This window comes from Lissotriton helveticus, chromosome 12, assembly GCF_964261635.1.
Source record: "Lissotriton helveticus chromosome 12, aLisHel1.1, whole genome shotgun sequence".
Lineage (NCBI taxonomy): Eukaryota > Metazoa > Chordata > Amphibia > Caudata > Salamandridae > Lissotriton > Lissotriton helveticus.
This window is the reverse complement of record NC_136073.1, coordinates 787,618,048-787,635,169: the sequence shown is the minus strand read 5'-3', so window position 1 is coordinate 787,635,169 and position 17,122 is coordinate 787,618,048. Positions and strand designations below refer to the sequence as shown.

The 17,122-nt window shown below is 46.3% G+C and overlaps 1 protein-coding gene across 3 annotated transcripts in view; it reads left to right on the top strand.

Moving 5' to 3' along the window:
- Positions 1-17,122, top strand: part of CRTC2 (CREB regulated transcription coactivator 2) — a 195,622-nt gene that overhangs the window by 165,348 nt on the left and 13,152 nt on the right. For all 3 annotated transcript variants that reach the window (XM_078668462.1, XM_078668460.1, XM_078668461.1), the window contains one exon: positions 9,884-10,097. In XM_078668462.1, coding sequence (XP_078524588.1) covers positions 9,884-10,097 — 214 coding nt within the window. The remainder of the gene's footprint in view (positions 1-9,883; positions 10,098-17,122) is intronic.

Genomic DNA, 17,122 nt, shown 5'->3' with positions numbered 1-17,122 from the left:
GGCAGCCAGGCGTCCCTCCACAAAGTCGGTATACGCCTTCAGGTGGAACAGATTTGTGGCATGGTGCACAGCAAAGGCTGTGGATCCTCTTGCTGCCCCTCTCTCTGAGGTTCTTCTCTTCCTTCTTTCTCTTGCCCAGCAGGGCTCTGCTCTGGGCACTATCAAGGGCTATCTTTCTGCCCTTTCAGCCTTTCTGAGGCTGCCTGATCAACCTTCTTTGTTCAAGTCCCCTATTGTAAGTAGATTTCTAAAAGGCACCACACACACATTCCCTCCTGTTCCCTTTGTGATGCCTCAGTGGGACTTGAACCTGGCTCTTACGTTTCTGATGTGCGCTCCTTTTGAGCCACTTCACAACTGTCCTCTCCGCCTTCTTACTCTGAAGACAGCATTCCTGGTTGCCATCACCTCTGCCAGGAGAGTGAGTGAGCTCCAGGCTCTTTCTTGTACTCCACCTTTCCTTTCTGTCCATCCGGACAAGGTGGTGTTGCGTACTAAGCCATCTTTCCTGCCCAAGGTTGTCACAGCCTTCCACATCGGGCAGTCTATCACCTTGCCGACCTTCTTCCCGCCACCGCATCCCTCTAAAGAGGAAGAGCGGCTCCACAGTCTGGACCCAAAACGTGTGCTCTCATTTTACTTGGATCGCACACGCCAGTTCCGGGTGGATGACCAACTCTTTGTTGGTTACGTGGGCGCTAAGAAGGGGAAAGCGGTGCACAAGAGGACCATCTCCCGGTGGATCATCTTGTGTATCCAGGCATGCTACTCCTTGGCTAGGAAGGAGCCCCCTGTTGGCTTACGGGCTCACTCCACCCGAGCCACGGCGACTACAACTGCCCTGGGCCGGGGAGTGCCCTTACAAGACATCTGTCAGGCAGCTACGTGGGTCTCGCTGCACACGTTTGCAAGACACTACTGCCTCGACAGCCAAGTCCGGAGGAATGGCTTCTTTGGCCGTTCTCTCCTCCAGGACTTTCTGGTGTGATTATTGGTTCGCAGACCCACCACCGGGGTTGGTATTGCTGGGGTATCTATTCTAAGGTAAGGAATCTAATACTAACGTGTCTCTTTCAGATGCACAAGTTACTACTTGTGTAACGATATATCTGTAAGAGACATTAGTTAGTATTAGATTCCTTACCAACCCACCCATCCTCCCCGTTCTGCGAACCGATATCTAGGGTTAGCGTTACCCCCTTTCAGGGCCCTAGTTTCAATGGCACCAGTGTTGGTTTTTAACATGGCTCTGCGTTTCTGGCGCGGAAAAGCTGTGTCTAAGAACTGACGTCAGCACGCGGAGGCGGTGTCTAAGTACTCCGACGACGTCATCACGGCGCCGACGACGGACGCGGAGCCGCAGCCGACGCCTACCGACGCGCAAGGGTACTGCTACGCGAAAGTTTCCGGATCCAGTCTGATGCCTGGGGATATTCTAAGGTAAGGAATCTAATCCCAACTAATGTCTCTTACAGATATATCGTTACACAAGTAGTAACTTGTGCTTCAAGTGTAGGCCATCTGGATGCACACCTGTTTATCTTTCAAACATAGATACAACTTAAAGGAGTACTTATTATTTTTTCTGGAAACACTCTTTTATGTCAATTTGACTTGACTATGGAAGTATACATATCATATACCAAGAAAGAGGTCAAGGATCCCCAAAGCCCTAAACATAGCACAAGATCATCCGACCCCACTGCTTCTGTTCTACCCCAGAGTTGGTGGAATACATTAACACATCTATTTGGACAACGGTTGAGCCAGTGTTACTGAAAAAGACACAGTTGCAACCGTCTTTTGAAGATATGCTTTCTATTTACTATAGTGTCTCTAATTTACCTTTAGTAGGCAAAGTATTGGAGAAGGTGATCTTTGTAGCTGAAAAGTGCTGGGTGTTTTTCTGCGGTGTCAGCATCTGACTTTAGATCTGGCTTTATGTGACACATCTTTATTGCCAAGGGTAATAGGCTTAGGGTAGTCCACCTCCAAAAAGGTTGCTGAATACATTTCTTTGAACAAATTCAGTGCTCTTTACAAGTGAAGTGCCAGCATAAGCTTTCAGGATTTCTCAGACTACAAAATGTATTTTACCAACCCACCCCATGCTGAGTAATGATATATGAACATTTGCTCTTGCTTTACAATTTTTTTTAATTAACACAGTTCTTCCTTTTTAAACTATCAAGTGTTTAGAAAACTTCTGTTTTTCTTTTTCTGTGGGTTTCTTTAGTTTTCTGGTATTCTTTTCCAGATCGCTGATTGTTTCCTTAGTTATGTGTGTGAGGCCTACTTAAAGTTTTGTAAGACTTTGTCTTCTCTATAAGCGCTAGGATCAGCTCACCTAAATGGTGACCGTTTCAGACAAAGATTTAAGCTTTGAAGTTGAAGCCAAGAGCTTTCTCTAAAATCTTAGTTTAAAGCTATTGTTCTGATTCCTTAAAAAAGTAACACTAGCAGAGACTTTAACTCTGTTCTGCTTGCAAGGCCTCTGATCTTATGCCTAGGAAAGACTTCCGCTTCTAAGGATAATTAGGAAAGAGACCATTTCTACTCCCACCAGGTCATCCATAGCCTTTTAGTCTCTCTCTACATAGAGATGCTTAGGGATACATATTTCCCGCCTTAAGAATCATCCCTTCTAGGCACCAGGTACCATGTGGAACATTTGTGGTTCCAGCTCCAACTCCTCGTGGAAATTACAACACTAAAGTATATCAGGCAACAGTTGGTACTCTTTTGTCAGTTCTTGTATTCCCATACTTCATCGACACAGGTTCAGATCTCTCTCTCTCTGTACTGAACTGTACAATTAATGTACCGGGTAACACTCAACATTATCCACACAAAGACTGCCCCTTCCCTTCAACAGAGGACTGTAGAGTTTTATTTCGGGTTCTGTGACTGCTTGGCCTCAATTCTTTGTGCATCCTGGTGGTTCCTGATGACAAATTTCCCTTCCGTAGTACCTTAAATCACAGTAACTCAAGCTTTAGGGGAGTCCTGCTACTCAGGTTCAGATCTTCCAATCTAAACATTGTGATCTACACTGGTGGATGGGCCCTATCAGCCTTTTAGTGGGCTGTCCTTTTAACCCTCCTCAGGTTACCTATCATCACACACACCTCCTCCCTGGACTGGTGTGCCCATCTGGGGGACATGTCGGATCAGGACCTGCATATAAATGCACTGGAGCTGCAGCGGTCTGTCTTACAATGAAGACGTTTATCTTTCAGGTGTGAACATTCTGGTTTTTCCTGACAATACCACCATCAACCTTTCTATTCGATATTAAGGGACAGAGCAGTGTGGGTTTGTGCACCCTGTCTTGGACAGTTAGTGGGAGATGCACCCCAAAGTGACGGAGTTGATCTTGGATCTCTTCTCTATAGACCAGAACAGTAAGTGTCCTCACTTCTGTTCATTACACTTTGCTCTGAATAGTTCCTTGGGAGAGTCCATCAGTTTCAACCTGTCTCACCACCTGCTTCAGACTTCACCGATTCCCCTTCGGTCAAAAGTACTGTTGAAGGTGCAGGAAGATCGAGCGTATCTGATTGATTGCCCCAGACTGGACACAGAGGATTGTGTACACCGATCTATTGGCATGCTGCACTAAGCTGCTCCATCCTCTCCTTTGCACTGTGTACATGCTCTTCCAGCAGCATTTTAAAGTCCTCCACCCCAGGTCGCAAACACTTTGGCTTCATGCATGAAGATTATTATTGTTATTATTTTGAGTTTTATATAGCGCTAGCTAGACCCGAAGGTATCAGAGTGCTGCACATGTTATGTGATAATGTTTACAAGAGTACATGAAGGGATTCATAAGAGTCATAGTTGAACAATACAGCATTAACCGAGAAGAGTACTCCAGACATAACAATAGTTACCAAGTGATTCTTGCACTACTAGTTATTTCCAATTATTCCTCTAGATTCCTTGGGTCCCTGATCAGGTAAGGACCAAGGTCATAAGTGTATTTTAGCAGCGCATAAAAAGTTAATTTAAATGTCTAGGTCCATATGCCACACCTCTCCAAATCTAACGATGTGGTTGGAGGGTGAATTGTTGAAAGGAAAGAAAAAGTTACTTATCTTCGGTAACAATCCTTATGGTGGATACTCTACCTACCTGCAGATTCATCACCCGTTGAATATCTCCAGGTGCCAGTCTGGATTCAGAAATCCTTCATAGCTCTCCTACATCGTCAGGAAACCCTGTCTCTATCTCTGCGCCCAGGCTCTGTGCCCAACAGTATCCTTTTAAGGGCGTTCTGGCTTGCCTGTTGGTTGCGGTGGAATTTTCCAGTCACTTGCCTACTTGCTTCATCCCATACCCCTGATTGCTTAAGTTCTAAGGAAGATTCTCCAGGCTGGGGCACAAGTCATTTTGATTGACACTGGACTGCGAAGGAGGGTGTGGTACACAGACCTCCTGAGACACTCCCTGTGCCACTGCTTCGTCTACTGCTCAGGCCTCACTTAAGCTTCCAGTCAAAGGGTTAAGTTCTACATCCTAGCTTCCTGGAACTCCAGCTTCAAGTGTGGAGACTGAGCTGGGACATCTAAGCTCCTTCCACTTCACCAGAGAATGGCGTTGCCCGACCTTGAATTGTCTACTCAGAAAGGTGGAACAGTTTGGTCGCATGGAATGCAGAGCAAAAGTTGGACCCGCAGAAGGCACATCGATCCGATATGTTGTGCTTTGTTTCTCTCTATCCCTGCAGGGTTGTGAGATGGGCAGGACCTTTCACCATTTATTTACTTCCCTGACCAGCCATCTTTATTTAAGGCTCCGATGGTCATCAGATTTCAGAAAGGACTAATGGAGAGTTGTTCCCTAAACATTTTCTGACGCCTCAATGGGCTTTGAATTTGGTCTTGACTTTTTGATGGGGGCTCCGTTTAATAACCTGCAGTGTTGTCATTTAAGTCTGTTGATATTTAAGGCTGTCCTTCTATTATATTGTCCAATATATTATCGAAACGCATCAGTGAGCTGCAGGCATTGTGTGTTTGTCTGCCTTTCACATGCTTATATCCAGACAAATTGGTCCTGAAGACTAAAGCCGTTTTCCTTCCCTAGCTGGTGACCCCTTTCTATCTGGGTCAGTACATCGTCCTTCCTTCTTTCGCCACTGCATACCACCAAGGAGCAGGCGAGACTACACCGGTTGGATCCCAGTCCTTTTTTTCTTCCTGTATAACGCCTGCTACATCATCAAGATGTGCGGTATGCAGGAGAGCAAAACATACATTTTCTTAGAAGGCGTTCCAGATCCCTCATTAACACTTAAAAGAGATGATATGACGGGGACCTATATGGAAAGCTATAGGTAAAGCTTCCTTTACTGGAGAAGAGGCTTCACTTTGCATATATGGAGGCAGAGTTCCAGCAGCCGCCATATGGCACCACATCAAGATGCTGTAGAGCTACGACATAAGCATCTCTGGATCGGTTTGACACCCAGAAGGCTTAAGGTCAGGAATTTGAGGCATGATTTTGTAACCAGAGGAAGCAACTTTTTCTTGTAAGATGAAAGACTTTATCACTGAGGGACCAAGTGAAGCAAAATCAGTAATAATAATACTAATTCCTATTTGTAAAGCACAAATGTATCACCCTTAAGGGTTTCAAGACGCTGCTGGCCACCGGGGAGATTAAGTGAGCTATTGCCCAGAGTCACATGATGCTGAGCTGAGCTGACCCTGGCGCCGGGGATCGAACCATGAGCCCCGCACTCTGGGGTCAGCTGCTCTGGCCGCTGCACCACACCGGAGGGCATTTTCATAGATCCCCTGCAGAAGTGGCAGTGTGCTCCTCCAGAAGCAGACTAGCTGTTTACTAATGGTATCTGAGGTTTTCTTTGTCCAGCTCCACTTGCTCCGCACCAGACAGATTGAACTGACATATAAAATTACATATATGCTCCTATCATAGGATATCCAAACAGAGCAAGGCAGAGCCTTGCAAATGTAGGACTCTGTTATGTTATGTTATTCACACTTATACCGCGCGCAGCTGCCCCAGCAAAGGGGCGTCCTGGCGCTTAACAAGGTACACAAAACACAACACAATTAAAACAGAGAAAAGCAGGATACAAAAGCTAAAGGCTAGACAAATAGAATAGTCTTTATGGCACGTCTAAACTGCAAAAGATCTTCCAGAGCCCGTAGGTGGGGGGGGAAGAGAATTCCACCATTTTGCCGCTAACACCCGAAAGGAGCGGCCACCGACTCTACTCAACCTGAAGCGCGGAACAGCTGCCAGGTTTTGGCCCAGAGATCTGAGGGTTCGCAAGGGTACATATGGTACCAACAAGTTCTCCAATATTTGAGGGGCTGAGCCCTTAAGAATTTTAAAGGCAAGGCATAGGACCTTAAATTTGATCCTCTGGCTCACAGGAAGCCAGTGAAGAGAACGCAGCGTGTTGGAAACCGAGCACTGCCTTGGCAGACCTATCACCACTCTGGCTGCAGCATTTTGAACTCGCTGCAGCCGGGTGAGTTCCGACTGATTAATCCCCGCCAAACGCGAACTAGCATAATCCAGCCGGGACAACACTGACGCTTGAACCACCAGTTGCCTGGTGGGTGCGTCGAAAAATTTCAGGATAGGTCTTAACCCTCTGATAATACCATAACAGGAGGCCGCAACCTTCTTGGTGTGGCAGATAAAACGAAGGTTCGGATCAAGCCAAACCCCTAGGTTTTTTATCTCCGCTGCCGGAGAAGGGGTCACCCCCAATTCAGGAGGCCACCACCGGTCACCCCATAACTCCGCCTGCTTGCCGACCACCATCACCTCGGTCTTTTTGGCGTTCAACTGGAGACAGTTGGAATTCATCCAGTTGGCCACTGCCCGTAGTCCGTCTCGGAACCTGGGGGCCTCCACATCCGAGTCCCCACTTAGCGAGACCGCCAGCTGCGTATCGTCCGCGTATGATACCATCGTCAAGCCCCATTGCTTGACGACCGCAGCCAGCGGCCTCACATACAGATTGAATAGAGTGGGACTTAACGAGGAGCCTTGTGGGACCCCCAGATCCAAAGGGTGGGAGATAGACTGACCGGGAGGGATCGCCACTTTAAAAGACCGTTCGGCAAGAAAAGAACGGAACCAGCATAGGGCAGAGTCCGTGACACCCACTTCTTCTAGGCGTTGGAGCAAAATCCTGTGCGAGACAGTGTCGAAGGCGGCACGAAGATCTAGTAGCAGCAGTGCCGCCGTCCGACCCATATCAAGCACAGAACGCAGATGTTCGACCATAGAAAGTAGGGCCGTCTCCGTGCTGTGGCCCGCACGGAAACCGTTCTGAGTGGGGTCAAGGATATTAGCCCTAGTGAGATGGTTAGAAAGGATTCCGTTAACATGGGCCTCGGCAACTTTCGCTGCCCAAGGAAGTAGCGAGACAGGGCGGTAGTTCTCAGGTTTGAGGGGATCAAGGGTAGCCTTCTTCAAGATAGGTGTAACTACAGCCTGTTTCCACCTAATAGGGACTACACCTGAAGATAGAGACAGGTTAATCAAGGAAAGCACCGGAGTACGACATAACGGTGACATATTGCTGAGCTAAGCCGGTTTCATCAGGTCTGCAGGAGATCCTGATTTAATTTTGAGGCTCAAGGTGTCAAAGGCCTCTGTGGATAAAGGAGACAAAGTGGTAAGAGGCTCACATCCTCCCAAGCTACCACTAATCTGCTCCGGGCCAGAGGAGCCCTTCGGAAATGAGCGATAAATGGCTTGAACTTTCTCAAGAAAGAAAGAGGCTAGCTGCAACTGATAATTATTAGCTCCGCTGTCTGTACTGATCAAGATACCAGTCAGCAGAGCTAAGGATTGTTCAGCCAAGGGTGATAGTTGTCTCGTCTCCCTTTGGCAAGTGAGGGATAGCTGTGCTGACTATGTCAATTACCGAATAAATACCTCTGAATATTAATAGCAGGGCTGCCTACACTGAGGGAAAAAGTAGGCTGGGTAAAAGATGACTGATGGCAACTGTACATGTGTCCTGTTGTACCTGTTTCTGGAGAAGTGACCGTCTGTCCCTTGATCCAGAGCTGGTCCGTTTTCAGAACTCCGCATAGGAGAAGAGAAGGAATAGGCCTTTGTAGCTGCTTTCTTTTTCACGTTTCACTTTCATCTATTTGTTGGGTCTGGAAGGCCTTCCTGAGATCTCTAACAGTCGTTAATAGAGGGATTTGCAAGATGTGTGAGTTAGAGGACAGCCAGTCTATCATATCCCTAAACACTTGGTTTTTGAAGAGGAGGACCTCGAGATCATCTGGCTGCAAAAATTCAGGCCCTGGCATACTCTGATCAAAACACATCTAAAATACCACTTGATAGTGAAGGGTAGGCTTGCATAAGATCTGTCACATCACCGGAAAGTTGGTAAATAAGTAAGGCCTTTTTTCTTATGCTTGGTGACTTTCAGTTGTGCCTTGCGCTCACTGATGGTCTTCAGGTGCATTAGGGAGTATTTGTTGCAGCACTGCAAGTCAATACTGAACCCTTCACACTACAGGTGAGGTCTTGTAGCACCATAACTAACATTTCTTACTGCAGTCATGGTATGGTTTTGAAGCCTGTGGTCTTTGGGGGAAAGCAGTCCTAGCACACTGTCTGAAAAAATGTCTTGAGGTCAGTAAGATACCAACAAAGGTTTTAGAGCGTTGCTCCAGTCCCAGTGTTGAAGAGTGCGGAAAGAAAGGAACGTGCTTCAGCAACCAGAGGTTTTAGTCTATATAGTGCTCTGCCCCATCACTTCGGTAGGTAGTACTAAACCATTGTGGAGTTTGATGGCGCCACCTACCAGCGCACAGGAGCAGTTGCTGAAAAACCTCCATATTTAGTCTGGTGCCTGCGGGAATCCAGAAGTTGAGGAATCTGCATTTATATAGATTGTTCACCAGCAAGAGCATTATCAAAAGGAAGTAATCTGTTCTTCTGGAAGAACTGGCCCTGCTTTGCATGATTCTCTGCATCTCTTACAGTTGTTCAGTAGTCTGCTGCAGCCATCTTGTATGGCCATCTTAATTTTCAATCCCTGTCTTTTTATTTCTCTCACTCATCATTAAGTCTGACTTTTGGTCGCCTTTGCCTTGTGTACCTAGCATGAGCCTGATAGTATAAGCCAGCATAGGTAGATTTCTTTCCCTTATGTGTGTGCCAAATATTCCACTATGGGGAAAGTTCTACTGGGAAGGGCCAATGTTTGCAATTTGCTCTCTCATTCGCTTTGCTGTTGATTGACACTGAGATCTTGGATTCCATTCTGCGTAGGCTTACTTGTACATCCCTTACACTGTACCAGAAGTGCAAACACAATTAACAATAACATAATAATGCCACTAATAACATGGTTTATCATTATCCAACTCCGGGACACTCATTTTGTCACTCTCCGCATGCGGATTCAAATTACGGGGAGGAGAATCTGTGACCTGAAGGTATTCTAGATCCCTTCTTAGCTGTCGTCAAGGTTTATTTTAGCAGCTGTATGCCTCTGCATCAAGGACACCACAGGATGAGATGAAGGAAGGGACGGATGTGAGAAAGTGTGATGCTTTGTTGTGACATTATGAAGTAAAAGCTGTTTGCTGTCAATACAACTTTAACTTGGTCACTGAAGAAACAGTCGCAAAAGAGAGAAATAAAATGTTTGTTTAAGAAGTGGGTGAGGGTGTCGACTTTTTGTTGACTGTTATCATTATTTACTTTGTTTAAATTTGTGTTCTCTGAACATTTCAGAAAGGTGCTAACAAGGAGGTCAAAGAAATGTCTAAAAATGTCTAGACTTTCCTTGTTAGTTGTTTAAGAGTGCTGTCTGTGTACAAGTCTGTGATCTTCTCTTTTGCTTACCCTTTCTTCATAGTTTGAGCAGTTCAACATGGTGGAAAATCCAGCTGTTTGTTTACAGCTTAACAACAGTGCCTTCTTTGGGAGCCCCGGAGGCCCAAACTACCATCAAAGTGGCAGCTTGAGTCAGAATGAGAGCAGCAGCAATTTTAATGATTCTCTGTCGCTCAACAAACAGAATTTGAATAATTGTACAAGGCATGGCACTATCCCCAATATCATTCTAACAGGTGAGATCACTGTGTATATCCTAAGTGGTATTCAATCATAATACCAAAATATTATTCTGTTTGATCAGAGCAGTACAGCCATTCTAACTGGGATAGTGTCACTCCTAAAATTGTTATTCCCGAGACACTACAGACATTCAAACTGACATCACCAATATCATAAGAAAAACATGGGCATTATAAAGATATCCATTTGGGGCTATCCCTGTTATTATTGTAACAGGTTATAGTTGTGCTTATAGTATTCCTCCTATGATAGATTCACACAGTATTATTTTCAGAGGTAAGAGCTGCAGAGATATTTTAACAGGCCTGGGATCACCCATATTATCATTGTAACAGGCGACAAATATAACAACAAAGAGTCCTCTTCCAATATTATTGTAAAGGTGCTAACCCCTGGAAATCATGGTATTCATAGAATAATCCAAATCTGGTAGAGACATCTAGCTGCAAATTCTTTACCTTTGAATTTCCTAGGCGTCAGATTGGATCCAGAACATTTTTGAATGAGCAGTACCCCTGCGCTCCAGTGGGTGGTGTAGATCAGCTCTGCGCGGTGTCATTGGTGGCATCCGAATTGGAAGGACTCCTGCGTCACCCTTAAAGACACCACCTCTTCGCACTGATGTCATTTCATTTGTTCCTGCACCAGTTAGCGCTGATACTGGGAAAGAGCTACCCCTCTGTTGGTTTTTGACAGTATTCTTTTGACGTTTTGTTGAAAACTCTATTGTGTAATTTTCCTCCTGGTTGTGTTGAGGATGTCTACGAGAACAACAGGGTTAAAACCGCGTGACGTCTGTCATCGCGCCATGTCAATAACAGACCAACACCTCGTGAGTCTGTGGTGTTTTAAGTGCAACTACGACTCTATCATGCTCGGACTGCCGGTCCATGGCACTGAAGGCTTTAAGGGAGTTGTCCCTGAAACTGCTAGCGACCCGGCAGGCAACGCCGCATTGATCTTGGTCCCGATCGAGAGGGAGATCGCAGAACTGCTTCAGGATCCCCAGGTCCTCTTCCTTCCACTCCAAGTCATCTGGACATTCAGGGAAGAGGCACAAGAAGTCAAAGCATGCTTTGACTTTTCTTCATCTGTTGGTTGACACGACAAAGGAGCATCGGCATTAGAGGCACAGTTCTTCTGAGTCATTGCTAGAGCATACTCCGAGCCTTCCAGCTTTTCCAGGAGCTGTAGGTACCCCTGCTCAGGGGAAAACATTTTTACGAGGCCATGCGCTACATATTTGAGCGGACCGACCCCTCTGGCCCCAGCAAGATAAGAGGGACCCATCTGGTTCAGGACCGGCACCTTTGGCCTTCGCTCTGATGGGCCCCATGGATCTGGACCGACAACAGTCATGCCACTGCACCTGCCCCGTTTATATCCACAAATCCGACATCAAGCCGGAATGGAGTTGACCGGTGCCTGAGCCCTATACGGAAAGGCTAGGCCACCGCGAAGAATGGGAGGGGTCACTGGACCCTTTAGAATATCAGTTAGAAGATCAGGAAGGTATGGACTGGTGTGAGGAACTGCATGATGCCAGTGGTCTGGACCCCTCTCCAGATACTGGAAAATGTTATCACCCTACCGTGGCAAAGGAAGAGGGAGCAACTTATTCCAAGATGGAGAAGAGGGCAGCTGGGGACCCAAACTTTCTCACCCAACACCCCACAGCTGAGAGCTTGGTGGTCCAAGTCTCTACATCCCATGGCATATTCCCTGCTGCACCCCGAGAATCAAAGAGGCTGGATAGCTTGAAGAAGAGGTTTTTTTCTACCAGCCTTGCATTGCGGTTGGTGAACACTGCATGCTTATTGGGCCGTTACTCCCACACTCCATGGGACACCGTTGCGCAAGTGCTGCCACAGGTCCGGGAGGAGGCCGGGCTTTTTCTCTCCAAGCTGTGAAGGACAGAGACTCAGCGAAGTTCACCATTAAGTGTGGTTTTGACATGACCGACTGGTTGGGCAGAGCAGTTTCATCAATAGTGGCACTTAGACGCCATCCCTGTCTGAGAACAGCTAGCTTTTCAGGGGATGTCCAGGCTGCCCTCATGTACATGCCCTGTGATGGCAGCCGTCTCTTCCGAGACAAGGCAGACTCGACGCTGGAGAGTTTTAAGAACTTGTGGTTATACATCCTGCTGGCGACACATGCCAGATGGCATATGCGGGTGCTGCCGTGGGACCTGAAGTTCCAGTGAGCGCAGCATCAGTGGAATCTCGCTGACATGGTCCAGATCTCAGAGGGAACTGCAAAAGACCTGCAGTGGTGGCTAACGAACTGTGATTGGGTCAGAGACAGACACCTCTCCCTTTCCCAACCAGATTTGATAGTAGTGACAGATGTGTCACTCCTGGAATGGGGCAGCCATCTAGGGGAGGTGGAGATCAGAGGACTCTGGTCTCTGACGGAATCCTTACTCCACATACACACACCCATGCCGGAGCTCCGAGCAATCAGAGTGTCATTGAAAACCTTTCGACTCTCCATCAGGGGAAGGCTGGTGCAGGTTTTAACTGACCACACCAACTGCCATGTGATACTGAAACAAACAGGGCGGGTGAGTTATGGACCCTTTGTCAAGAGGCCCTGCATCTCTGGAAATGGCTGGAACAGTAGGGCATATCCCTGGTGGTTCAACACCTGGCTGGTTCCCTGAACACCAGAGTGTATGAACACAACCATCAATGCCTAGCAGATCACAAATGGTGTCTCCATCCAGAAGTGGCGCACAGTCTCTGTCAGCAGTGGGGAGAGCCTTGGTTAGATCTGTTCGCATCTGCAGAGAATGCCCAATGTCAACAGCTTTTTGCATTGGCGTTTCCAGGGCAGCTCTCGCTCGAAGATGCTTTTTGTCTGGAGTGGAGCTCAGGCCTCCTGTACTCCTTTCCACCCATACCACTTCTGCCCAGAGTTCTCGAGAAGATCAGAAACGAGAGGGAGGATATCAAATGGACCAAAGCGATCTTTATGGATAGGGCCAGATTGACTCAAGAGGAGCAGGAATTGAATAAACCGACCGTCAGATCACATTATTTGCTGCTGAGTTCCCCTTCCCTTGAGCCCTATCTCAAAACTGTAACTAAGCCCTTCCATAGACATTTGTTAATAAAATTTAGATTTAATTTAATCCATTATTCCCTAGGCAGTTACCCGTCCTGGAGTAAACCAGAAGAGGGCCCTCCGTGTAAATGTGATGATTTTTCCCACCAGGACACTATGCATTTTATTATGTTTTGCAGTTTATATTCGGATGCTAGGAAAAAATATTTGGTCCCAATTCTAAGAGAGGCCGGCTTTGTTCAAGTTAGGCTGGCTCTAGTTTACTTAATGTCCTTGGGCAGTAGTACCATCATATTTGGAGTGGCCAGCTTTTTGGTGGCGACTCACAGAACGAAAACAAATTTGGTGGCATTGGGGGACCTTACCTAGCTCTTAAAGCTGCACTTCATTTATCATTTATCTGTTTTGCCTCTGTGTCCTAGCGTTGTATATAATGCCCTTGCCTGGTTGTTGTAAATCTATGTAACCTGTAAATCTGTAAATTTGTATATAAATGTTTTAAAGTCTTTTATGATTTTTAACAAATCGAATAAAGTGAACTTGACTGACTGATCAGAAACGATCGGGCCCAAGTTATCCTTGTGGCTCCAGACTGGGCACAGAGAGTCTGGTATCCCGAGATTTTCAGCATGAGCTTCAATCCTACGATATGACTGCCCCTTCGGGAGGATCTTCTGTTGCAGCAGCAGGGGAGTGTCCTCCACCCGAACCTGTCAACTCTCCGGCCTTCTTACGTGGAGATTGAGCGGTGACAGTTGGCAGTTTTCGACCTTCTTTCTGAAGTCTGCCATGTTATTCTGGCAGCCAGACATCCCTCCACCAAAACGGTATATGCCTCCTGGTGGAAGATATTTGTATTGTATTGTACTGAAACGTCTTATTGACCCTCTTTCTGTTTCCCTTTTTGATATCCTTCTTTTTATTTTAAACCTTGCCCAGCAGGGCTCCGCTCTGGGAAGTCTAAAGGGTTACCTTCCTGCTCTGTGTACCTTTTTGCAGCTGCCTGACCAACCCTCTTTATTTAAGTCTCCTAATATAAATAGGTTTCTTAAAGGTCTTGTCAATATGTTTCCACCTTCTCCGTTAATTATGCCTCATTGGGACCTTCATTTAGTTCTCACTTTTTTAATGGGGGTTCCTGTTGAGCCTCTCCATAATAGTCCCCTCTGGCTGCTCACCATCAATACAGCCTTTCTCATGGCAGTAACATCTGCCCGGAGGGTGAGTGAGCCCCAAGGCTTTATCATCCAAGCCTCCCTTCCTATCAGTTTTTCCAGACAAACTATTGCTTCACACTAGGGCCTCTTTCTTGCTGAAAGTGGTAACACCATGCCATGTGGGCCAATCCATCGCCTTGTCCCCTTTCTACACTCCTCCACATCCCTCAAATGAAGAGGAGTGAGTCCAGGACCCAAAAAGAGCGTTGTCGTTCTACCTTGACTGCACACAAGAGTTCCGGGTGGATAACCAACTCTTAGTGGGGCATTTTGGAGTGAAGAGGGGTCGGGCGGTGCCGAAATGAACCATTTTACGCTGGGTTGTTCTCCGTATTAAAATATGCGATGTACTGGCCAAGAAGCAGCCACCCGAGGGCTTAAGGGCTCATTCCACCAGGGCTAAAGCTGCAACCACTGTATCAGCACGTGGAGTCCTTCTCCTGGACACCTGCCAGGAAGCAATGCGGTCGTCTCTGTAAATGTTCGCCAAACATTACTGTCTAGACTGTCAGGTCCGTAGGACGGGGCATTTAGCGTATTTGGTCCTTCAGGACTTTCTCATTTAGAATTTGATTACAGCCCACCACCAGGAATAGTATTGCTTGGATAGCTATTCAAAGGTGTAAGGAATCTGCGGCTAGATGTCGCTTTCAGATGAACAAGTTTATTTACCTTCAGTAACACTTTATCTGGTAGAGACAATATCTAGCCGCAGATTCCTTACCGACCCACCCATCATCCCCTTTATAGGGTTAGGGATAATCCGTTTCAGGGCCCTAGTTTGAACACCAGTGTCAGTGCACTTCATGGCCCCGCGTTCCTGGCGTGGAAAGTCATGAAAAGTAACTAACGTCAGCACGCCGAGTTGGCACCTATATAGGTGACGCAGGCGTCAATTCTGGCATGGACATCGCCACGTGGAGCCAATCGACGCCACCTACCGGGCGTTGGGGGTACTGCTCATGCAAAAATCTTCCGGATCCAGATTGACGCCTGGGAGATTCATAGGTAAGGAATCTGCGGCTAGATATTGTCTGTACCAGATAATGCTTTACCAAAGGTAAGTAACTTGCTCTTTTCTTGAGGAGTTTCAGTGATAAATGGGCATTTGTACAAACATCTCCAATATCATCCTAAGAAGCGAGAATGCTAATAATGCTTAGAACCATACCCAGTATCTTTCCAAGGTGTAATACTTGTACCTATATTGTAGGGCATTTTTCATATAGATTGCAAATATTCACCATTACCAGAAAGAGGCCATGTCTCAGGCTTTGATGTCGTCTTCACACCTCCACGTGAGTTTCAGGTCTTGCCTACCCATTTCTGTTTCTGTAGCGAGTGATTTCTTTGTGGCAAAACTATGCCTCCACAGGAATTTTTAGAACTGATTGTTACTTTCTTGCTGTGTGAAGAATATATTCTTTTGATGTCGAGTTTACTACACTAAGTGGTGTGATGCATGGAATTCAGCACTCATGGTGCATTTGTCAAAAGCAGGCAGATGTATAGCCTCCTTCATGACAAGTGCCCAAAGAGTAGGTTGGATATCTTGGCCAAGATGCCAAGCTGTTGGTTCTTTTCAACAGAACATGATTCTCATCTAATTAACTTCTCGGGGCATTCTGCAGGAAGGGGGTTCCATAAGGCCCTTGTTTCTATAAATGAGTAACTACCAGCTGATCCTTTTTTCTTTCTCTGACATGGTGGACATCATCCAGGAAATATCAAATTTCTGGATAACTGTCTAAGCCTGAATCCCATCTCTTTTGGTTCCAGAGTCTGCTAAATTGGTTTCAATGGGAATTATTGGATACTCTGGGAACAAAAGCAACTATGGAAAGATCTGGCAAGCAAAGGTAGTTTTGAAAAGATTTCTAAGCAAACCGGATGAAACATCCTCTCCCAGATAGTGAAAGTTGCAAAATTGATATGCTTGGGAAAAGACGTGTTACAGAGACCGTCGTACAAAGGGCAGCAGGTGACTTCAACATTTTGAGTAGGCTTGATTGCAGCAGTTGGGATATGATGGGGCCTTTTCTTGTGTCTTTCGAGAAAAGGATAGCAAGAAAAGTTATTCATGTAAAGTTAATATGGCTGATTTAGTCATGGTTATTCCCTAGGTTCCTTTGTCTGATGAGGAAGGTGGGGTTGATGGATTCATTGCTGAGGTGGTAGGTTACAGTGGAATGATCTCTCTATGCAGAAATGGTAGTCATCTGGGGGGTCTCACTAACAATTAAGTGTCTTAGAGCTGGCAGCTTCAAGATTAGCTGTTCAAACGGTTCTTCTGAGTTGCCGAAAGGAAATGTATCCTAATTGAGTCAAGCAGCATAAGCAGCAATTTCGAGATTAGAAAGGGTGGTGGAATGAAGTTGATATTGTTGTCCGAGAAGGCTTAAAAATTGTGCAGAGAGCCAGTAGGCTGAAGCAAATCGAAATATATGTTAGAGGATAGGCGCTTCATTTGTGTGAACCCGTGATTTGTCTGAACCCAACGTGCTCCGTGAGGCTGCTCTCCCAGACATCTTATTTACCCCCCACATTTATTTCTGCTTCTCTGGATCTGTGAATTCTTGCCAATTCAGCATTTCGCAAAATTCCAGTTGCGGATATCTGTATATACTCTGTCTGGATCTGCGGATCCAACTACACAAACCCACTATTTTACTGACTCAAACACAACCTCTACCCAGTTTAGTTTTCCACAGCAAAGGATGTGTAAGCAGTTG